At 40.4% G+C, this 24,852-nt stretch overlaps 1 protein-coding gene across 19 annotated transcripts in view; it reads left to right on the forward strand.

Moving 5' to 3' along the window:
- The window catches only part of DTNB (dystrobrevin beta), a 303,400-nt gene that overhangs the window by 92,893 nt on the left and 185,655 nt on the right, over positions 1-24,852 (forward strand). For all 19 annotated transcript variants that reach the window (XM_050753639.1, XM_050753647.1, XM_050753643.1 and 16 more), the window contains 2 exons: positions 8,438-8,543; positions 12,296-12,462. In XM_050753639.1, the coding sequence (XP_050609596.1) occupies positions 8,438-8,543; positions 12,296-12,462 (273 nt within the window). The remainder of the gene's footprint in view (positions 1-8,437; positions 8,544-12,295; positions 12,463-24,852) is intronic.

Here is a 24,852-nt window from a genome sequence, read left to right on the forward strand (position 1 = left end):
GTTTCGTTGATTTGAAGATACTTTTTCACATCTTAATATTTCTGATGTCGAGATACATAGCCAATGATACCTCACACCATTGCAGTTGGTTAGGCCGTGGTTATGATGGGCTGTCATTTCCTGCACATGCGTGAACTTGATCATAGCTGATCATTTGTTGTCACTTCAACTGAGTTGTGTCCACTTTTGGCACTACATGTGTTGTCATTTAAAATATTCTCGGAGGCCGGGCACAGTGGCTCATGCCTTTAATCCCAGCACTTTGGGAGGGCAAGTCTGGCAGATCACAGGGTCAAGAGATCGAGACTATCCTGGCCAACATAGTGAAACCCCATCTCTACTAAAAATACAAAAATTAGCTGGGCATGGTGGCATGCACCTGTAGTCCCAGCTACTCAGGAGGCTGAGGCCAGAGAATCACTTGAACCCAGGAGTCAGAGGTTGCAGTGAGCCGAGATCATGCCACTGCACGATCTGCCAGCCAGTCTGGCAATAAGTGGAGACTCCGTCTCAAAGAAAAAAAAAAAGTTCTCAGAAGAGTATACTGGGATTTGGCATTAAACACAATGTTGTTATAAACGCAGAAAGGCATGGACAGAATAGAGGGGAATGTTTCATTAACACTGGATGTTAGTGAAACAAATATTCAGCATTGGAGGAATTCTGTATTATTTTGCAAAGCAACAACCAGGTGCTTTATAGAGCCTTTTTTTTTTTTTTTTTTAAATGAGGCTTTATAGAGCCTTTTTAAAAAAGAGGATATCCCCAAATAGATGAAGCTGCATTTTTTTTTATTACTGAGATGTAACCAAAATAATTTCTTGTCACACTAAAGCATTGCATCTGAAGGTAGACTAAACTGCCAAGTTCCCCTGAATAGATGAAAGGAATTTCAGTTCATCAAGAGGCTGGTGTGACCAATTCACATGTCACGAAGGATTATGGTTAATTAAGTCATTGAGTTAGTTTAATTGGCTGAGTGCTTTTCTTTCTTAAGGGTAGAAAAAAAAATAATGGTGTATCTTACAAGTGATCTTATAAGTGCATCTTAGATGGGATGAAATACAGGGTGTAGAATGGGTTTTATTATGATCAGGTCTCTATAGTAATGAGGCCTGTCTCACTAGCATAATTAGATTGAACAAAATTGTAGAGACCTAGAAGTGAGGTTTTGTTCCAGTTGGGCCTGTGAAGGAGAGAGTGTCTTACTAAATGAATCCTTACATAGAAATGACAAGTGGCTTCAAGATTGTTTTCTTTTTAGAAAAGGATTTTTGTTAGCAGTACTTGCTGTCCACATGCTCTCGGAAAGCACCCCCAACTTCCCCACTGATGATTCATGAGCTGAAAGAAGTTCCCCAGCCTGTGGGATGTGGGGCTGTTGGTCCAGGCCCTTCTTGGTGTTCATTGGTGGCACAGTCCAGTGTGCAGTCCCGTTCTGGACTTGCGACGTCTCCTCTGCCTTACTGCCTTATGTATGACTCACTAGTATTCAAATAAAGCAGAAAAATTCATCACCCAAAAAACAAAGGACCCTGGTCTCCTCGTCACTTTATTCAGTGGCTCAGTGGCAGCCTCAGGAAGAGGAGTGTGCTTTCTCAGATGCTGCTTTTATTATTCCTTTCAATCATAAGCAAATTTGAGTTTAAATCATCATTTTGCAATGCAGCTCTGTTGATGTCCTTATTTTTCATAAAAAACTTGACTCACTCCTCATGACCTGCTGGATAAGGTTCTTATCATGACGTCATGGCTCTCACCAATCCAACCACAACCTGTCTTTTCACCTCCATTCCTGACTGCTCCCGCTCTACCCCATCCCTCGCCTATTCCTACCCTTAGCATACCATGGGATCTTTTTAGCTGTCGCCACAGGGCCGTGAGGTTGCACTGTTTAAGTCCCCCTCAGCATTGTGGGAAAGCATCTGTCTCTCCATAGCCTTGCCAATGGCACGTGTTTCTAACTTTTGAATTTTTGCCAATCTGATGGGTGAGAAATGTTATCAGTATAGTTTTGATTTGCATTTCTCTGGTTTTGAGTGACCTGTTTTGAGTGAGTCAGAGTAGTCAAACTTTTTGTTTATATTCTTCGTTCTCACTGAAATGCCAGTAACCCCTGACTTTCTGTCTCTCCTCCAAAAAAGGCTTCAGATTCCACATCCCAGTGAAAATGTGCCTCCTTCTTTGATGTTTTTAATCTTTCACCCTAGGATTGTGTCCTCTTCTCTACTCCCATAACATGTTACCTACAGCTCAGTTATGCCCTGAAGGGAGGGACCTTGCTGTCCTTCAGCTTTCCATCCGCAGTGACTGACGGTGTCTGGAAAACAATGGATGCTTACTATTTCCTGGATTAATTGAATGATTTTTTAAACATTTTTTTTTGAGACAGAGTCACGCTCTGTCGCCTGGGCTGGGTGTAGTGGTGCGATCTCGACTCACTGCAACCTCCACCTCCTGAGTTCAAGCAATTCTCCTGCCTCAGCCTCCTGAGTAGCTGGAATTACAGGCAGCTACCACTGCACCTGGCTAATTTTTGTATTTTTAGTAGAGACGGGGGTTTCGCCATGTTGGCCAGGCTGGTTTCGAACTCCTGACCTCAGGTGATCCACCCGCCTCAGCCTCCCAAAGTGTTGGCATTATAGGTGTGAGCCATCACACCCGGCCGCCTGACCTTAATTGAAGGATTTTAAATTAAGTGTGACATGAGAAAATTAGTAATTTTGGTTTGAATTCTAATTGAAAGCTTAAACTTCATAATGTACTTGCATCCTCCTTGTTTTCATCAATATTATTCCATGATTTTCTCAAAGGAAATAATCTTTGCAATGAGAGAAATACAATATTTCAGAATATTTGAAGTTTTCCTAATCTTTCCTTTATCCATAACAAATAAAAATATCTCTAATAAAAAGCACAGTAACATTATATTATTTTGTCATTATAAGTTACTCTTATTTTCAGAGTCCAAAATAAATCTGTGATTTGGGGAAATTCAGTGTGAGAATAATTGAAAGGCTGCCCCTTTCAGTTACAACAGCTGTAACTCTGATTAATGTGTGTTTGCCCTTGTCAGATAAAATATCTCTATAACTATACTCAGAAGTTTGCATAAAAATGTTTTAACCTGAAAACTTTAGCAGTGTCCCTTTCAAGACAGTTAACTAAATGTCATCCATTGTTTAAATGATAAGGCAATGGGTAAATATTTATATGTTGCACATAATAGGAGTTTTTGTTGGAAATGATGAAGTTGGAGACTGTAGCAATGATGATCTATTGCTAAATTATTTTACTTTCTCATGTTATTTTATTGATACTGGATTTTTCATTTTTAAGGGGTTACTCCTCTCCCCTTTTAAAAATGAGAAGAGGTAGTCAAGGGTGGAGGAAGGGAAGTGAGAATGGCCTATAGGGTAATAGTTGTCAGTCTAGATTAGAGTAACAGAGAGCAGCAAACAGAAACACTTGTTTCTAAGAAAAAATATGAGACTGCGTCCAATGATAAAAGCAGTCTGTGTTTTATAGAGGGAGGCATAAATCATGGTAGTTTCGCTCAGTGGATTAGGTAGCTGTTAAAAGGATTAGAAATGAAGAATTTGTACAAAACCAAATGTTTAATAGGTTAAGTGAAAAAATAGATGATATATTTATATCTATTCTGTTCACAAGTATGTAGAAGTATATATACATCTGGAGAGAAACAGAGAAAAATGAGAATTGTGGGAATGCATGATTTACATTTTATTATAGTTTGTATTAATATTAAGCTCTTAAAAATAAGGAAAAATGCAAAGAATGTGTTCAACTTAAGAGCAAAAACAAAATAAAAAGATAAGGGACAAAAAGAACCAACCTACCTTTCATAAAATTATTTATTGAGTCCTGGAATTCTGGAGATGGGAAACCTCTCCTAACAGGTCTCAAAATTTTTGGTCTCAGGACCTCATTATACTGTAAAAATTATTGAGGACCCCAAAGAGTTTTTATTTATATGGGTTAAATCTGTCAATATTTCCATATTAGAAGTTAAAATTGAGACTGGGCATGGTGGCTTACGCCTGTAATCCCAGCACTTTGAGAGGCCAAGGTGGGTGGATCCCTTGAGGTCACGAGTTCAAGACTGGCCTGGCCAACATGGTGAAACCCCATCTGTACTAAAAATACAAAAATTAGCCGAGCGTGGTGGCGCACACCTGTAGTCCCAGGTACTTGGGAGCTGAGGCAGGAGAATTGCTTGAACCTGGGAGGTAGAGGTTGCAGTGAGCCAAAATCTAGCCACTGTACTCTAGACTGGGCAACAGAGCAAGACTCTGTCTCAAAAAAAAGAAAAAAAAGTTAAGAAATAAAATTAAGTCACTTAAAATAACATTGATGAAACTATTATATGTTAATATAAATAACATTTTTATGAAAAATAACTATTTCAAAACAAAAATTTAGTGAGAAGAGTGCCATGGTTTTATATTTTTGCATATCTTTAATATTTGCCTCAATAGAAGACACATGGATTCCCATATTTGCTTATCCATTCAATCTGTTGTGATATGCTGTTTTGGTTAAAATTTGGAAGAAAATTTGGCCCCAGACAGCTATATAGTTGGGAAAGGGAGAGTCTTTTAATAGCCTTTTCAGATAATTGTGGCTTTGTCACATTGTCTCTGGAAAACCTCACTGTATACTTTTGAGAGAATGAGATTGAAAAAGACCAATAATGTCATAGTATTATTATGAAATACTCCAAAACTCCATGAAAATGTTTAAATACCTTCCAGGGGTCCCCTGATCACACTGAGAACTGCTATTTTAGCACTTGAAAGATGAGAAAACTGAAACTCAGAGATGTTCAGTGATTTTTTCCAAATTACTTGGTTGGTGGATGACGGAGTGCTTGGACATGGCTTTGCTAGGTTCATTCCTCGTGTTTTTGGAAAATGTCACATATGATGTGACTTTAGGACAACTTTTGGAGATTGATCCTGAGTTTATTTATGAGTCTTCTGAGATACCAAAATCTAATTCTACCTTGTCATCTTGAAGATTTATGAAAAACTCCATGGCTGGGTGCAGTGGTTCACGCCTGTAATCCTAGCACTTTGGGAGGCGGAGGCAGGCAGATCATGAGGTCAGTAGATCGAGACCATCCTGGCCAACATGGTGAAACCCCGTCTTACTAAAAATACAAAAATTAGCTGGGTGTGGTGGCACGTGCCTGTAAACCCAGCTTCTTGGGAGGCTGAGGCATGAGAATTGCTTGACCCAGGGAGTCGGAGGTTGCAGTGAGCCAAGATTGGGCCACTGCACTGCCCTCCAGCCTGGCGACAGAGTGAGACTCCGTCTCAAAAAAAAAAAAACCTCCATGGTAGGCAAATCAAAACTTTTTAGAGAAAGTAGTATTATAAAAAGGTAATTTTTAACACATGTAAGCTATAGAAATATTAAACTTTGTGAGCCAAGATCGCGCCACTGCACTCCAGCCTGGATGACGAAGAGAGACTGTGTCTCAAAAAAAAAAAAAAAAAGATTAAATTTATGACAAAGGATATGATACATTTAATTTTGTTTGCCACTTTTTGCTAGCTAAAAGTTTTCTAGCATCTTCTTCTATCTCAATAATTTTATTATATGTATGTGTGTATATACATATATACACATATATATTTTTTATATATATGTGTGTGTGTGTGTATATATATATATTTTTTTTTGAGATGGAATCTCACTGTGTCACCCAGGCTGGAGTGCAGTGGTGATATCTTGGCTAACTGCAAACTTTGCCTCCTGGGTTCAAGCAATTATCCTGCCTTAGCCTCCCAAGTAGCTGGGATTACAGGCACCCGCCACCACACCCAGCTAATTTTTGTATTTTTAGTAGAGATGGGGTTTCACTATTTTTGCCAGGCTGGCCTTGAACTATCTGGCCACCTTGGCCTCCCAAAGTGCTGTGATTACAGGTGTGAGCTGCCACACCTGGCCAATCTCAATAATTTTAAATAGACACTTTTGACTTTATCTTGATCTGTTGGTTATTTGCACGTCCATAGAGGCATTTTCCATATCTGTTCCTCCATTCAAATGTTAGGTGGCATTATGGTTTTTAATGTCATTCTCTGGTTCCTCCCATATTCCACCAAGGTCTCAAACAAGAGTATTCTTGGATCCTGAGATGGAAAACACTTAGGATAACCTTTCTTTAGCCTATTCGAGTAGGCACTTCTCACGCTTCACCATCAGTGCTCAGTGATATGTAGCGGCCCTTTGAATGGCAGCTCCATACCGCCAATTGTTCTGTCAGCCCTTTTGCATAGCTCTCAGCTCCTCCCACCCCCAGAGTAGTTCCATATTAGAAGTTAAATTGAGGAACTGTCAAATTACTTAACTACTTCCTGCTGGCCTGCAGGCTGTCTGGAGGTGAGACTGTCCCTTGGCTTTCTTCGTCTTTTCCAGATTTTTATTGCACAGCTTCTTTCCTGTTGTGCCTTCTACTCTACCTCCCTTTTCTATTCCCCATTTATCAGTTTCTTATTTTAAAGATTATTCTCAATAAGAATGACCTCAGTTTACATATACTGGAATCAAGATTCTCTCAGTTGCCAGAAAGATGCAGAGGAATAAGTCTGTCTCGTCTCGAGCCTTGTGAGATAGGAATTCTTTTTGTTTGTTTGTTTTTTGTTTTTGAGATGGAGTTTCGCTCTTTTTGCTCAGGGTGGAGTGCAGTGGTGCGATCTTGGCTCACTGCAACGTCCGCCTCCCGGGTTCAAGCGATTCTCCTGCCTCAGCCTCCTGAGTAGCTGGGATTACAGGCGCCTGCCACCACGCCCAGCTAATTTTTGTATTTTTAGTAGAGATGGGGTTTCACCATGTTGGCCAGGATGGTCTCGATCTCTTGACCTCGTGATCTGCCCACCTCAGCCTCCCAAAGTGCTGGGATTACAGGCGTGAGCCACTGTGCCCGGCCAAGACAGGAACTCTTGTTCGGAGGGTCCGGTGTTGGGTCCAATGGCAGCCCTGGGGGCCTCCGTCCTTCAGGCTAAGCACCACAGTGTCTTCACTCCTTGCTTCTGGTTTGTGTTAAATATATATTTTTAGTGGTAAAAATCAGAGTTATTTTGTAATCAGCCAGCAATATCTTTAGGTCAGCCCTAACCAATTTTATCTTTTCTACCTTCCCCCCTTTAAACGTTGTAAGGGGAAATGCCCATATGTTTTATATCCTGTTCTTCACATTAAGAAAGTTGTGGGGCTGGGAACACAGTTACTTGGGAGAGAGCAAGGTGAAATTCTGGGTACGCTTTTGGCTTCACCCCAGACCCCATCCTGCCTCTGAGTGGTGGGACCAGGACATGGAGGAGGCAGCCAACGGCCATGCACCTGCTGAGTGTGTGTCCTGTTGTCTGAGCTCTTCTTTTGGAACAATTTGAAGCGAGGTTTTCATGTCTGGGTTACGGTCATGGAACTCTCTTGTTGAGTTGGGTGACCCTGGACTTTCAGCTCCTTTTTCCTTTTTCTTTGGAGCTGGAAAGGTATCATGTGGGCTGGAGAAAATAAAAAGAAAATTCATTAATTTGAAATACTGTGGAGAATTTGTTCTCTCTATATTATATAACTCTATTTCTATCTTATCTTTCTAGACTGCTTTCTAATTTGGTGTCTACGTGGGACATATTATTTCAGTGTTTCATATACAGTGGAAGCTTACTATATATTTGTTAAAAAGCGAAATAAAGATAGAACAGACAAATGCAGTCTAGCTAGGGCGATGGTATAACAGGAGCATTGTAATGGGCATTTGGACATGTAGGTTCCAATCTCATCCTTATCATAACTACCTCTGTGATTTTATCAAATTATTTAAGCTTCTCTTTTCTGTTCTGTAAATGAGAAAGTTGTTAAATGATGTCTAGGTGTTTGCCCTTCAAATTACGACTATTTTTTCAATAGTTACTTATCAGATACATGTCAGGCACTGTTAGGAGAGCTAGAAATATGGTGGACAACCAGCCACAGTGCCCGCTCTCGTTGATGTTGCTTTATACTCGGGTGTGGGCTGTCTTCTCTCCCTCACTGGGTAGCAGAAATAGTAACTCGAAGGACAGTCTTGGATTTGTGTCTGATTTGGGCCAGGCCACTACAAAACCTTTAAATGCTTTATTTTCCTATCTGTAAAGTGAAGATAGTCATATCTAACCTAGTTTACCTTATATAGTTGACTAAAATAAAATAATGTATGTGGAAATACATTTAAATATACTAATAGTAGTAGTGTAAAGTACAGCATGTAGTAGTGTCTGTAGAAATGTGAAATATTTTATTTTGCTGTGAAATTTACCATATAATTCACTAAAGCTTGGATGGGAAAAATCCTAAATTAACTTAAACTTGGAGTTTGGAAATTGTTTAAAAATTTAAAGTATATTTGTTTTTCTTCTTTTTACAGAGAAAGATAATGCTAAATATGTTTTTAGACACGATGATGGCTGACCCTCCTCCCCAGTGCCTTGTCTGGCTACCTCTCATGCACAGGCTTGCCCATGTTGAGAATGGTAAGCAGAACTTTTATTGTTCAATTCCTCATGCCGTAGAAAGTATAGGAACTGATTATTTGCAATGTCCTTAGCTATTAATATCATTGAAAATTACAGTTGACATTTGCTGTCACTCTGTCATTTGATTTTATGGTTTTGGCTTTCAGAAGAATATTTCTTTCAAAAAAGGGAGGATACTTACTACTTTTTTTTTTTTTTTTGAGACAGAGTCTCACTCTGTTGCCCCGGCTGGAGTGCTGTGGTACAATCCTGGCTCACTGCAACCTCTGCCTCCCGGGTTCAAGCGATTCTCTCATCCCAGCTACTTGGGGGGAGGCTGAGGCAGGAGAATCGCTTGAACCTCGGAGGTGGAGGTTGCAGTGAGTTGAGATCGCGCCACTGCACTCCAGCCTGGGCAACAGAGTGAGACTCTGTCTCAAAAAAAAAAAAAAAAAAAAAAAACAAAAAAAAAAAACAAGAAAGGATACCAAGAAGTCATATCAGGTCATACAACTTGAACTATAGACTTTTCTTGCCTAAGATTCCAGATGATAGTTTTCTGTTTGAGCCCAGCTGCTTTTTAGCCATTACTTCCAGTTTCCTCTTTGATTTATCAAACTCATAGCTCTAAAAAACTGTATATATGCTATATCAGCTGCTAAAACTATAATTATTTTGGAATAATTTAAAGAAAAATAGCCAAGATATAATTTAACAGTGGGTTCCCTTTTTTCCCCCATTTTTTTCCTTTACCATTTTGCCTTGAAACTCTTCTTGGTGTCCCTCCCAGTAATTTGACATAAATCTTTGTTTTGCTTTGAGTTAAAATAGTACTTATCTCTTAGTGACTTCTTAATTTTTCCTGCTTTTGCCATCAGTTTATCTCCTCCTTTAGGTTGTTGGAGTTTGTTAAAGGGAAGGCCATCGCTTTTCTAGTAATCTTCCCTCTCTCCAGGCTCTTGCCTTTCTTCATTCCTCAAAAGAGAACAAGGAAGAGCCAAGAGTCCGCTTTTAATAAACGTCCAGGCCGGGCATGGTGGCTCAAGCCTGTAATCCTAGCACTTTGGGAGGCCGAGACGGGCGGATCACGAGGTCAGGAGATCGAGACCATCCTGGCTAAAACGGTGAAACCCCGTCTCTACTAAAAAATACAAAAAACTAGCCGGGTGAGGTGGCGGGCGCCTGTAGTCCCAGCTACTCGGGAGGCTGAGGCAGGAGAATGGCCTGAACCCGGGAGGCGGAGCTTGCAGTGAGCTGAGATCCGGCCACTGCACTCCAGCCTGGGGGACAGAGAAAGACTCCGTCTCAAAAAAATAAATAAATAAATAAACGTCCATACTGTTTTTATTTTCTTGCTCTCATATCCGTACTTTAAAATAAATTTTTTCAGCCTTTTACCCAACTATGGCTTTAGTTCACAAGTACCTCAGATTAAGGATTCATTTCTTAAAGGACCAGACTCTCTCTAGACTAAAACAGCACAATTTTTAAAACAAGATTATTGGATAGATTTAAATTTTGGAGAGCAATGCTTTTATAGCCTTGTTTTAATAGTTTTATGTCCAATTGATTTTCATAAAATCATTTTGTATTTGCTATACCAAGTAGAAAGAGCCTCACTTGTGAAGATATATAAGATATATTATTATCCATATGCCTATGAACATTTTATTGTGACTTTTATGAAGTATATAATTTATTGATTACATTCTTAATGTATGTGGTTTGTAGTATTTTTATCAGAGACAGAAATGTTATAAAATAATTAAAATATCTAGAAATAAAAGGTTACCTATCACACTAATATATTTCAGTATGTCAGTTTTAATGGTGAGAAACAAATTATAAAATTATGGTATTTATGGTTTTTTTTGGTTTGGGCTTTATGAAGTTCATCATGAATTATATTGACATTATATTGACATAACTATGCATAAGGAGAAATATTTATTCACGTAAGCAAAAGTTGCACTTTATACATTGATTTACTAATCCAAGTGTATGGTATATAAGAAGGTAACTACTAAGTGATGCACTTTACCAAAATAATACTTTTACCAGAACCTGAACAGTCCTTCTCTTTCTTATTTATAATTGACCCAACACACTTGTTAATTTTTTCATCATTCTGGTTCTCTACTTTTCCACCTGTCACCCATTCCACTGACTAAGGATTGGCTCTTGACTGGTTTGGAAGAGAACACAGGAGAATCACATAGACATATTTGTTCAACCCAAATTATCAGAATGTATTTGATAATTTAATACTAACATACATATATCTTTTAATATTAACCTAAATTACTTAGAACTATAAATACTGGCTGCACAGATGTTGACCTCATTGACGTTTGCTGAGATTGAGGGAGACCTGTTCTCTGGAGGAACTACACTAGGCTGTATAGTTAATTTGAACACATGCTCTTAATTAGCATTTCCAGCATTCCTTAGAAACACTTTGATGGCAAAAAACTGAATTTCTTAGAAGAAGTAATATCCTTTGGATTTCTTATTATTGAGTTTAGTTTTCTTTTAGTCCCTAGTGATAATGTTATATAATCTTGCTATATAGTTTTTCTCACCTCATACTCAAATGTTTTTTGAGTCTTGATTCACTAGTTAATATATATTTTTGGAAGCAGGTCTAGAAGTCCCTATAATTGAAATAAGATTGTGGTCTTATATATATAATGCTAGAAAGAGTTGTTGAGTGAAGATTTGAGTATTCTATCCCTCTTTTCATTTTCTTTTTTTTTTTGTTTTGTTTTTGAGACGGAGTTTCGCTTGTTGCCCAGGTTGGAGTGCAATGGTGCGATCTTGGCTCACTGCAACCTCCGCCTCCCAGATTCAAGCAATTCTCCGGCCTCAGCCTCCCGAGTACCTGGGATTACAGGCACACACCACCATGTTCAGCTAATTTTATATTTTTAGTAGAGATGGGGTTTCTCCATGTTGGTCAGGCTGGTCTCAAACTCCTGACCTCAGGTGATCCTCACGCCTCGGCCTCCCAAAGTGCTGGGATTACAGGCGTGAGCCACCACGGCTGGCCTATCCCTCTTTTCTATTAACTTCCTTTTCTTGCGTTCAGAGTTGAATTGTCAGAGAAAACAATTATGCTACCAACATTTAAAAGTATAAATAGTGATCTGTAACATACAGTTGTGTATTGCCCTTGATAGTACACTGGAATGATTAGATTAGAATCAGTAGTCTGTGTTGAATTTTTTTTCTGATGTCTTAAATCTTTTCTTTTCTTTTTTTTCTAGTAAATGGTTAGTTAGACTAGCAGACAATTTAGATTCTTTAGTTGTAATTGTGTTTTGTTTTGTTTTGTTTTTGAGACAGAGTCTTGCTCTGTCACCCAGGCTGGAATGCAGTGGCGTGATCTCCACTCACTGCAACCTCTGCTTCCTGGGTTCAAATGATTCTCGTGCCTCAGCCTCCTGAGTAACTGGGATTACAGGCATGTGCCATCATGTCCAGCTAATTTTTTTGTAATTTTAGTAGAGACAGGGTTTTGCCATGTTGTCCAGGCTGGTCTCGAACTCCTGGTCTCAAGTGATCCGCCCACCTCAGCATCCCATAGTGCTGGGATTACAAGGGCGAGCCATCGCATCCAGCTCTAATTTTGTTTTTACCTTTGTTTTTATATTAGATTTGGTATTCCTCTGTATTGACTTTATTCTCCAAATGAAAATTTATTCTTTCTTCTTTTATTCCATCCCTTCTCTCCTGCCCTTTTTCTTCCCCTTTTCTCTCCTGTCCACAAGTCTTCCATCCCGTGGAGTGCTCCTACTGCCGGTGTGAGAGTATGATGGGTTTCCGGTACCGATGCCAGCAGTGCCACAACTATCAGCTCTGCCAGAATTGCTTTTGGCGTGGCCATGCCGGTGGCCCTCACAGCAATCAACACCAGATGAAGGAGCATTCCTCTTGGGTAATGGCTTTGTGTTTCATCTGTGTCCCTGAATGTTAACCTGTTTTATCAGTAACAGCACCTGGGCCAGTTTCCTCATGGATGCCTACCAAATAAGGATGTGGTGTAGTAAAATCTTAACACTAATATTTATGCCAGGGTTGCAAAAATGTTGTGCTTCCTCACTTGATTTTAAAAGCAGAATTTTAAAAAATTCCAGGAAACAAAGACAGTACGTTTGAAATGGTCGCTTTTATTCAGTAAAATGGAATGTTGCAATGCTCTCTTTCCTAAGTGAAAAGTGGGTTTCTTCTTATTTTAAAATTGTACAGGCCAGATGCGGTGGCTTACGCCTGTAATCCCAGCACGTTGGGAGACTGAGGCAGGCGGATCATGAGGTCAGGAGATCAAGACCATCCTGGCTAACATGGTGAAACCCTGTCTCTACTAAAAATACAAAAAAAAAAATTAGCCGGGTGTGGTGGCTACTTGGGAGGCTGAGGCAGGAGAATGGCGTGAACCCGAGAGGCAGAGCTTGCAGTGAGCAGAGATTGTGCCACTGTACTCCACCCTGGGTGACTGAGCAAGACTCCTTCTCAAAAAAAAAAAAAAAAAAAAATCTTAAAGTTCTTTTTGCAAGCAAAATTTCCTCACATTTATAGGGTTTAAATGTTGCAAGGAAAGTTGTAGAAAATAGAAGAGTTAAGTATTTATACCTGTAAAGTTGGAAAAAACATTGTATTTTACGGCCATTGCCACATTGGTGTCTTTACCTTCAAAAGTAGTTTTTAAAATAATAATATCTTGGCGGAAGTCAATATCTGATTTTTCTGTGGTTCTTATAAATTATGTAACATGTTTATCATCAATTATTTTCCTTCCTTTCTCTCAGTTTATTTCCAGAGTTTTAAAAATGCCATATTTTCCTTCCAAAAAGTTGCTACAGCCTTTGTTTTAAAACCTTTCCTCTAGTTTTTGTTTGTTGGTTCGTTTGCTAAATGGTAGAAAAACATGTAAGGTCAGAAGTATAATTCAGGATCTAGGTTCTTTAGCCTGGTTATCCTGTTGGCCTTCAAGTATTAGAAAGCTTTAATAACCAGTTTTTATTTTCCCTTCGGTTGTCTTAAAACTCAACCAAGAAAAAGCAAATAAACTCACATCAGGAATTAAAGAAAAAAACAAAACAAACTTCAGCCCACATGTACACTTAACTAGTTCCTTCATCTCTGAAAATCTGTTAAAGATCCGTTTTTTGTTTTTTGTTTTTTTTACTGGATAGGTCTCTGTTATACTTAACGATAACATATTGTTAAACTGAATATCCTATCCTGGGTTTTGTTGTGTTGTGAATTCCATTTTTTTGGTGGCTGTTGTGTTGAAGAGCCACTTTTAAAATCCAAAAAAAAAAAAAAAAAGGAAAAAACACAGTAGTTTCTTTTCTTTTTCATTGAATAAAGATAATTTACAGATTTTCAAATTGTTTCTTTTTGCTTTCTTAAAAGTACAGGTACTTCACTATGTTAATTGTTAATGTTTTTTCCACTTTGTGTGTGTGTGTGTGTGTGTGTGTGTAGAGTCTTAACTCTTTACACTGGGATAGTTTTTGCTGTTTTACCTTTCATGATGACTGAGTTTGCTGGTATATTTCTACTGAAAATTCTCATTATGGATGTTGGGGCTAGAAGAATGGGGAACTTCTTATTCCCCCTGGTTTGAACTTCTTCATTTGACTAACCTATAACCCTTTTAAAAATGGGGATTTTGCATTTATTTAGAGACAAGTGACTGATACTGCTTTATGATTTGCATGTTTTCATCTACTCTTGAATATTTTCATTGGGTTATAAGATACATACAGAAAAGTCTACAAATCACAAATGAATTCTTACATTTCTGTTTGACCCTCACAGCACTCTTGTGAACTAGATCTTATTTCCATGTGTTGTTATTCTTATTTCAGTTTCTTTGTTTTATAAATTCTTTTATTTTTGTTAAAGTGACTTAATTTTTTTAAAAAAATCAAGTATTGTTATCCCGCATAATTTTGAAGCTAGTATGATAAACGTGTCAGTTCTGAATTTTGATGGATGTGTGCCTTGCATATGGTAGATGTATACTGGTAAGGTCTTTTAGCAGTATGTGTAAGTGTCTGGATGTAACTTCTTTTCAAAGTTAAGATTCTGTACGTGCCGAGCTCTTGCTCTTTGAGGAAGATGTGGTTGAATTTTGAGGCTGAGCAAAGAGGTTTCCAGCTAACAAAAAGATGTGCTATCAATTTAACAGTAATTTCTTTGCGATTGTCAGCTGTGTTTATACTGATATTTTGAAAAAAGTTTCTATATGCTCACACGTGAGTTTGAGCGTGTGTTTAACCAGCTGGCATATGAATATTCATTGTAGATGTGATATGTGAGTTTTAAGTAGTACCTGGAAGTTTATTTTGATTTTTGCAAAAATTTCTGTTGAATGTTTTATCTCAGTAACTATGCAGTATAATTTATTATTTTAGTCCTTGGTCCATTTTGTTTGCCTTTGTTAAAAAGAAAATGCCATGTGGTACCATATCTAAGATTCATCCTGTCTGTTCATTCTTTCATTCAAAATTTATTTTTTAAGCACCTACTGTGTGCCAGGTCCTGTAAGAGGTATTTGGGATACATCTATGAACAAACTAGACAAAGACTCCTGCCCTGTGGAGCTTAAGTTTTAATGAGTGTGAAAGAGACTGCTGGAGCTTGTTAGCGTTACTCTTTTCCTATTCTTGTTGGCACGTGTCTAGACTACACATTTCAGCCTTCATGTAGCTAAGTGGAACCATGTGAATAGTTCTTGCCAGTGGAATGCAAACAGAATGATAGGTGTCTTTCCAGAAGAAGACAGTTAATAAATAACAGGGTGCCTTCTCTATCCTCTCTGCTATCTTGGTGTAGAGAATGTCATTAGGACCCAGCGGAGGGTGAAACCATTAAGCGAAAGGAAACTGGGTCCTTGAATGATGGGTGGAGAAGAATATCCAGCAACCCACTTGACTGTGACAGGGGCATGATAAGAACTTTGTGTTAAGTCACTGAAGTTTTAGTACTAGAAGTAGATTTCTGTTAAAATCTTAAAATGTATGGCATTGTCTTAGCAGTCATGTGGCACACTTGATGAGGAAACTGACAACGGAGAGGGAAAGTCAGAAACCCATGTTTGTATATAGTGGTAACCAGTTTGGTAAATGTGTCATCTGTGATCATTTGGAAGGCACACCTCACACCCACCGGGCTGTAGGTCAAGTGTTGGAAAAGATCAGAATGTGAGACTGTTAATGGTAAGGTGACATAGGATAGAGATGAGTTCAGAAAGAATTGGCTAGTGCGCAAGCAATAAATGAAAGGGACCGGAGAAAGCTCTGACTCTTGGGGCAGTGAAAGGAAAAACAGACTACTTCCAGACCCTAGAGAGAAAGCAAAACAGTTGAGAAAGGCTTTAAACAACAAAGTCCTAGTAGACCTTCTCAGTTGAAAAAGGTGACTAGTCCTATAGCAAAGATCAGATTAAGGGTATGGGCTCTTGTGCTTGGCTGCTTATCAGAATCCCCTTGGTTCTGCCTGCAGAGATTTTGATTTATTGGTCTGAGGTACATGAAACCCTGTACATAGACTGTTTTTAAAAGTTCCCGAAGTGGGCCAGGTACGGTGGCTCACTCCTGTAATCCCAGCACTTTGGGAGGCCAAGACGGGCAGATACCTGAGGTCAGGAGTTCAAGACCAGCATGGCCAACATGGTAAAACCCTGTCTCTACTAAAAATACAAAAAATTAGCTGGGCGTGATGGTGGGTGCCTGTAATCCCAGCTACTTGGAGGCTGAGGCAGGAGAATCGCGTGAACCCGGGAGGCAGAGATTGAGTTTGCAGTGAGCCGAGATCACGCCATTGCACTCCAGCCTAGGCAAAAAGAGTGAAACTCCATCTCAAAAAAAAAAAAAAAAAAGAAAGAAAAAATAAAGTTCCCCAAGTGATTCTATCATACAGTCAAAGCCAGAAGCAACTGACCTTTTTCATATGGCCTCCAGGTGGCTTCTGTTAGTTGAAAGCAAGCGGCAAAGAAATACATTAGTCTTAGGAAAGAACTTTTTGTGTGTGGTTACTGGCACATGGAATCAACTGGAAACAAATAGATCAAAGGCCTACTAAGTTTCTGAGGGAATTACATTGGCAAAGAAATTATGAGACTGAACTGAACAAGCCCTTAACTATTTGAGCTATAAAACTACTATTTAAAAACAAAAACAAAAAAACAAACAAAAAAAAACAAACCTCTGAGAACTTGGCCTGGCAGGGTAGGTTGATGGGTTGTGAAGGTTGTGCAGCCCCTCTGGACGGTATGCCAGAGCCCACCTGGCCAAGAAGGATATTGGGTAAGGAAGAAGCTCCTGCTCCGGCTCCACCATTGTATATTGGGAGCAGGAAGGGAAGGTGTATGTATATATATTTTTTGGCGACGGAGTCTTGCTCTGTCGCCCAGGCTGGAGTGCAGTGGCGTGATCTCGGCTCACTGCAAGCTCCGCCTCCCGGGTTCATGCCATTCTTCTGCCTCAGCCTCCCGAGTAGCTGGGACTACAGGTGCCCGCCACCACGCCCAGCTAATTTTTTGTATTTTTAGTAGAGACGGGGTTTCACTGTGTTAGCTAGGATGGTCTCGATCTCCTGACCTCATGATCCACCTGCCTCAGCCTCCCAAAGTGCTGGGATTCCAGGCATGAGCCGCCGCGCCTAACCTGGTGCAGATAGTTTTGCGTTTTTAGTTCACAGATTGCATCTTAAGGAGTTCCACATGATCTTTATGAAGAAGACTATGCCATATCCAGAGATCCTGGATGCACCGACTGAATCGGACTGCACGTGTTCTGCCTGGACATGTGTGGCATGGTGGGAGGAGGCAAGTGTGCTCTGTGTATAAGAAAAGGGAACAAAAAGGTACTTGGTGATTGAAGTTTCGCTAATATCCATGGTTTCCTTTGCTTAAATTCCACTGGAGAGAACTAGTCATATAGTCCTATCTGGCCACAAGGACGGCATGTTGTATATTATATATATATCACTTCTTAGCCAAGGCAGTTTGAAGCAGGTGTGCCTCTATCTTTACCCTCCACTGCCGATATACATTGACCAAATGGAATGGTCTCCAGAGGAACTGGCTGAGGCAGAAGTCCTCAGATGGAGGAGGCTGGGCACCTGCTTGGATGGAGCAGAGCCCTTCTGCCAACCTAATGGGACTCTAACGTGAGCAGATTAGCAAGTGGAATCAGGAACATAGGGCTGGGGAGATTGGAGGTTGAATATGGAAGTCATATAGGCCTTGTTGAGAAAATGCGATTTGAGCACACTTAGATGTTTACCAGCAGAGATCTGGGGAAGAGCAGAGGTAGTGTTCAGTGTTCAGGCCCCAGGGTAGGGGTATACCTGTAAATCCAGGGAAAGAAGCCAGCATGGCCAGAATGCAATGAGCAGGGGAGCATTGTAGGAGACAAGGTGAAAACATTAATGTGGGCCTGTTGACCATTGTAAGGACTTTTACTCTGAGTGAAATGAGGAGTCTTTATAGGGTTTTGAATAGAAGAATAATATGATATGATTTATATTTTTAAATGATCAGTCTAGATGCCATGTAAAGAGTAGACAGTAGAAAAGGAAGAGAGGAGCAGAGACCATTTAGGAGAAATTCTAATGATAATTAAAACAAGATATGGTAGGACAGTAGTAGAGATTGTAAAAAGGATTGAATTACGATACGTTGTATAAATCAGCCTAATGGGTTGGATGTGGCTTGTGAGAGTGGAGGAGTCAAGGAAAAGTCCTTAGCATAGAAGGATGGAATTGCCATAGACTGAGATGGGGAAGGCTGTGAATGGAGAGCGTTTAGATGTTAGGATCGAGGATGAACCTCGATTCACCCTTTGTTCTGAACATGTTGAACTTAAGTTTTATTAGATATCCGTCCGTATGGAGTTGTTGAAGTCATTGTATATGGTGAGTCTAGAGTTGAAGAGAGAAGTCTGAGATAGAAGTATAAATCTCGGCGTCATTGGCCTATATTTAAAATAGCCATGAGACTGGGTGATACCACTTATACCATGAAGAGAATGAGTGAAGATAGAGAAGGAAAAGGAGGAGTAAGAACTGACCCCTGAAGCTCTTCAATATGAGGACATCTGGGAGAAGAGGAAGATCCTGCCTCCGGTGAGGTGGGATGAAAGCCAAGAGAGTGTGTGTTCTGGAAAACAAGTGAAGAATATGTTTGGAGGAGGAGGAAGTAATCAACTGTGTCAAATGCTGCCGACAGTCAAGTGATGAGTAAGAACTGACCCTTTGTCTAACAATGTGGAGATTGTCTGGAGAACAGTTTCTGTGGAGTGGTGGGGACAAAAACCCAGTTAAAGTAGGTTTAAGAGGGAAAGTAAGTTTAAGAAAGATGGAGACAGCTAGGATAGGTAAGTCTCCTAATGAATAAATGAGTATCTATTTCTGACCCATTTTTTCTTCTTCTTCTTTTTTTTTTTTTTTTTTTTTTTGAGACAGGAGACCACCTCTGTTGCCCATCTGGAGTGCAGTGGCATGATCATGGATCACTACAGCCTTGACCTCCTGGGCTCAAGCAGTCCTCCTACCTCAGCCTCCTGAGTAGCTAGGACTACAGTCATGTGCCACCATTCCCAGATAATTTTTGTAGAGACAGGGTTTTGCCATTTTGCCCAGACTGGTCTCAAACTCCTGAGCTGAGCTCAAACCATCTGCCCACCTCCTCCTTCCAGAGTGCTGGGATTACAGGTATGAGCCATGGAGACCAGCCGTCCAACACCATTTCTTTCTTTCTTTCTTTCTTTCCTTTTTCTTTCTTTCTTTTTTTTTTTTTTTTTGAGGCGGAGTCTTGCTCTGTCACCCAGGCTGGAGTGCAGTGGCATGATCTCAGCTCACTGTAACCTCCACCTCCCAACTTCAAGCGATTCTGCTGCCTCATCCTCCTGAGTAGCTGGGATTACAGGCGCCCGCCACCATGCCTGGCTGATTTTTGTATTTTTACTAGAGATGGGGTTTCACCATGTTGGCCAGGCTGGTCTCGAACTCCTGACCTCAGGTGATCCGCCCACCTCAGCCTCCCAAAGTGCTGGGATTACAAGCATGAGCCACTGCGCCCTCCATTTCTAATAGTTCCTATTGGAATTTTAGAAGACTCATTAATTCCACTTCACTTTTCCTCCCCACAAGATGACAGCCAGGAATTAGGCAAATGGTAGTCTGTTTGAGAAAGTGGTTTTAATTGTGGGGAAACAGTGGACTTGCCAGTAGCCCCCAAATGAAATATACCCCCACCCAACTGCTGGCATTTCCAGCAGGGAGCAGATCCTGAACATTTGTGGATCTGGGTGGAGAGGAGAATGTATGCTTTCTGTGGAGTGTGCAGATCCCAAGAAAAAAGGGAGAGGAAGGGGTTGATCTAGGCATGTTCAATTCCTTCTCTAAAACCAACCAGTCTGATTAGGAGAGGAGTGAGTGAGGGTCAGAGAGTCCCTCTACTTGGAAATAAGAAAGTGGACAGTAACTAAATATTAATTTTTGTATTCAAACATGCAAGGTTATATCAGTCTTCTTCTTTGAGACACTTGACAAATATTTGAGTAACCTTGCCATCAGTACTGTGGTGTTCCAGTGACTCTTGCTGCATAATAAGCCACCCCAAAAGTTAGTGACGTTAAACACCGATCATTTGATGACACCTGCAGATCTGGATGGGTGGAGGGTTGGCTTTTCTCTGCTCCATGCCGTCTGGGGCCTTTGCTGGGGTGATTGAAATACTAGGGTTGGGGGATGTGGCTTGAGTGACCGGAGGGTTCTTCCCTCCCATGTCTGACTGCCCTGGGATGGGGAAGGCCGGGATCTGCCAGAACGGACACTGGGGCCACCTATGTGTGGTATCTTAATGTGGCTTGTGCTCTTCACCACTTGGCCGCTGTGTCTTAAGAGGCAGCGTCCCTACAGGAGGCACCCAGACAGCAGTTGTCCAGGAGAGCAGGGCCAAAGCACAGGCCTTTCACCCCTGGCTGTGGGAGGTGTGCAGCCTCACTTCTGCTGTGTTCTGCATTATGTGAGGAGTCACTGAGGCCAGCCCAGAATGAAGGGGAGGAGAACTGGACTCCTCTCATGGTGCTGGTGATGGTCGTGGGAAGGTCACACTGCAAAGGAGCCTGTGTGATGCAGTGATCTTCTGCCCGGTATCTGTTTGGAAATTACAGTCTGTCCCACATGGGATAAAGCCTTGTAATCAGAACAAGGGTTCCCACATAAATGGTTAATTTAGCTATCGTGATTATCATGTTTTCCTACTAAATTATACTTTTTAAAGTAAGACTTTATTAAAACAACTAACTATAATATTTACTAGGATTTTTATTACCATATTTAAATAGGTTAGTTTTTTAAAGTAAAGTATTTTGGATATATAATTGTGGTTTTTTTTTTTAAATCACTATTAAATGATCTTTAACCTTAACCTTCCTTTTCCTTGATCTGGGCATACGTGTGTTTCTGATTCACTTGAAACCAAACTCCCTCCATGCCTGCCTACTTCCTTCCCTCCCTCCCAAGCTCCTATTAATTGTGTGGTAAAATATATGTAATATAAAATTTACCATCTTAGCCATTTTTAAGAGTACAGTTCAGTGGCATTAAGGACATTCACATTGTTGTGCAGCCATCACCCGCATCCATCTCCAGACCTTTTTCATTTTTCCCAACTGAAACTCTTCAACCTTTCTTTTTTTTTGAGATGGAGTCTCGCTGTGTCACCAGGCTGGAATGCAGTGGTGTGATCTCAGCTCACTGCAACCTCCACCTCCCAGGTTCAAGCGATTCTCCTGCCTCAGCCTCCCAAGTAGCTGGGACTACAGGCGCGTACCACTACGCAAGCTAATTTTTGTGTTTTTAGTAGAGATGGGGTTTCACCACATTGGTCAGGATGGTCTTGATCTCTTGACTTCATGATCCCCTCAGCCTACCAAGTAGCTGGGACTACAGGTGCGCACCACCACGCCAGCTAATTTTTGTGTTTTTAGTAGAGACAAGGTTTCACCATGTTGGCCAGGATGGTCTCAATCTCTTGACCTCATGATGCACCCGCCTTGGCCTCCCAAAGTGCTGGAATTACAGGCGTGAGCCACCATGCCCGGCCTTCAACCTTTCTTGATATGCAAGGAAGGCTCATAGCAAACATGCCTTCTTCTCTGCCTTTCATTCAGATCTCTGCTTCCTTGGTCTTCACTTTACCAAGATAGATCTGACTGATCCCATCTAGTTACTCCCTGGCAGGAAGTCTCTCTCTCTGTATGTCCATTTATACAAAATACGCTTGTACTGCAGATACAGTTAGTAGAGGGCCTTCATGGAGGGTAATTGTGTAACTGACTGGTCGATGGTATGGAAATTTCACCTTTTTTCCCAGCAGATGGCAGAGTCCACCTCTGAACAAAGTTACTTACCGTGTTCTTCAAAATCTTGTATAAATGAGCAAGTATTTTGGATTTCTTTAACAATCTCTGTTAAATGATATTGCTTTACTTAAGAAAATGTTAATGGACAGCTTATAAATGTGCAGCATAGTTGTTTGGGCATTAGTGGTAGCAAAAGTAAGCCGTTTAGGGAATCAGAGCAAATTTTCTTGTGACAGACCTGGATCAATTGAGATTGTTGACTTACCTTGGTCAGAAGCAATGTTCAGTTTCCATATGACTAGTGTCCCTCTCCTCACACCTCTTGAATTATGAAAGATAATATGTATTCATGGGAAAAAGGCGTGCTTACTGAGCATGCTCCTGTCCAGTTTTAAATAGCCACGTGTCATAATTAAACAATTACTTTGTGCAAAGTACAAAACCAGACAGAATTTTTTTAACTTATAAGACAATATCCCCATTTGTGGCAATCAAAAGCTAAGACATACACATGAAGAAATTAAAAACAACATATACAAAATCAAGTCCTTTAACCCAATGGCCAACTCTTCTCAAAGAAACTGCTGAGGCTGGGTCTGCCGTGGCCCCTGCCTCTGCTTTTATCAGTCAGTGTCCTCGTTTAAGCTGTCTGGCCTCTTGTGTTGGGTGACACCAGCATTTTGTCATGGTCTGTGCGTCCTGCCCCAGCCCAGCTTTCTCATAGTCAGTCCTCCGCAGCTCAGCTCCCTTTAGCACTGCTGGTCCTTGGCCAGCAAGCTACCCTCACTTTCAGCTGCTTCTCCACACATTTCTTTCACACCCCCCCCCCCGCCCCGTCTCTATTGAAATTTGGCTGTCCTGGAAGAACTCCACTTCCCTGCAACCCTTTCAGGTGGTTGTTTATTCTCTCACATCCCATGCATATTTAGGGGTTGACATTTTTATTAGGGTGACCATGTAACATCATCTAAACCAGACCCACTTGAGAGTGAAAGGGGGCACTATTAATTATGCAGGGACAGCATGCATAAACTGTGATTATCTTGGACAAACCAGGACTTGTGCTCACTGTTTTAACTTTGTGTTTTTGCATAAAAAGTTACTACAAATTTAGCTGCTTAAAATAGTGGAAATTTATTGTGTTCGTTTTTGTAAGTCAGAAGTCCAGGCTCTCTGCTCCAGGTGTCACTGAGCTGAAATCAAAGTGTCAGCTGAGGCTGTAGTTATCACCTAGGGCTTAGAGGGCCTCCTGCTAGCTCCCTGTTGGCAGAATTTCTTTAGTTGCAGCTGTGGTGCTGAGGTCCCCATTTTCCTGCTGGCAGCCAGCTGAGGATGAGTCTCAGCTCCCAGAGGCGGCCTGCAGTTTCTCTTCATGTGACTCTCATAGGCAGTTTGCAACACAAATATTTGCTTTCTTCTAGGCCAACTAGAATGCATCTCTCTGATTTCCTTTCCTGCAGTCAGCCAGAGAAATACGGCTTTTAAGGGGCTCATGCGATTAGACCAGGCCCACCCATTGTAATCTCCCTTTTGCCTTATAACTTAATGTAATCAAAGGAATGATAGCTTATCATATTTATAGGTTCCACCCACACTCAAAGGGGAAGAGATCATACAAGGACAGGGTTCGCTGAAGGTAAACAGAATTCTGCCTACACTAGTCATCCTGATTATTTTTCTACCTGCTTTCCAATTTGCTACTTCTAGACTATTACGTCTTGAATCTCTTAGTTTTTTTTTTTTTTTTTTTTTAAAGTAATATTAGCAAACCAAATTTGGAAGAACATACAAAGGATTATACAACATGAGCAAATGAGAATTACCCCTGAAATGCAAAAGTTGGTTTGCGTGCAGAAATCAATACAATATAACCACGTTAACAGACTAAAGAACGAAAAATAAGATCATCTCAATAAATATGAAAAAGGAATTTGACAAAACCCAACACTCTTTCACGGTTAAAAAAAAATGCAATAAACTGTGAATAGAAGAGAACTTTCTCAGCCTGAAAAAGGACATCTATGAAAAACTCACAGTGGCTGGCTAGTCAGAGTGGCTCACACCTTTAATCCCTTCGAGAGACTCAGGGTGGAGAATCACTTGAAGCCAGGAATTAGAGACCAGCCTGAGCAACATAGTGAGACCCTATCTCTACCAAAATAATAATAATGAAAAAAAATTAGCTGGGCTTGGTGGTATACACTTGTAGTCCTACCTACTCCGGAGACTGAGGCGGGAGGATCACTTGAGCCTGGAAGATTGAGGCTGCAATAAGTTATGATTGCATCACTGCACTCCAGCCTGGGTGACAGAGTGAGACCCTGTCTCTTGAAAGAAAGAAAAACCCACAGTTAACATCATACTTAATAGTGAAAGACTGACAGCTTTCCCCCTAAAACCAGAAGAAAGACAAGGATGTCCACTCCTGCCACTTTTATTCAACATTGTACTGATGGTCCTAGCCAGGGCACTTAGGCAGGAAAGCAAGCAAAATGCCTCCATATTGAAAAAGAAGAAGTAAAACTACCTGTCTTCACAGATGACATGATCTTGTATATAGAAAATCCTAACTAATACACACAAAAAACCATTATAGATAATAAATTTACCAAGTTTATAAGATACAAAATCAATACAAAAATACTAGGTTTGTGCAAAAGTAATTGTGGTTTCCCCGTTACTTTTAATGGCAAAAACCTCAATAACTTTTGTACCAACCTACTACAAAAAATGCAAAAATTAGTTATATTTCTCTATATTAACAATGAACAATCTGAAAATGAAATTAAGAAAACAGTTTCATTCACAGTAGCATCAAAAAGAACAAAAATAGGATTACATTTAATCAAAGAAGTACTAAACTTGGCACTAAAAAGGGCAAAACATGACTGAAAGAAACAGGCTGAGTGCAGCGACTCATGCCTGTGATCCCAGCACTTTGG

Source organism: Macaca thibetana, chromosome 13 (assembly GCF_024542745.1).
Source record: "Macaca thibetana thibetana isolate TM-01 chromosome 13, ASM2454274v1, whole genome shotgun sequence".
NCBI lineage: Eukaryota > Metazoa > Chordata > Mammalia > Primates > Cercopithecidae > Macaca > Macaca thibetana.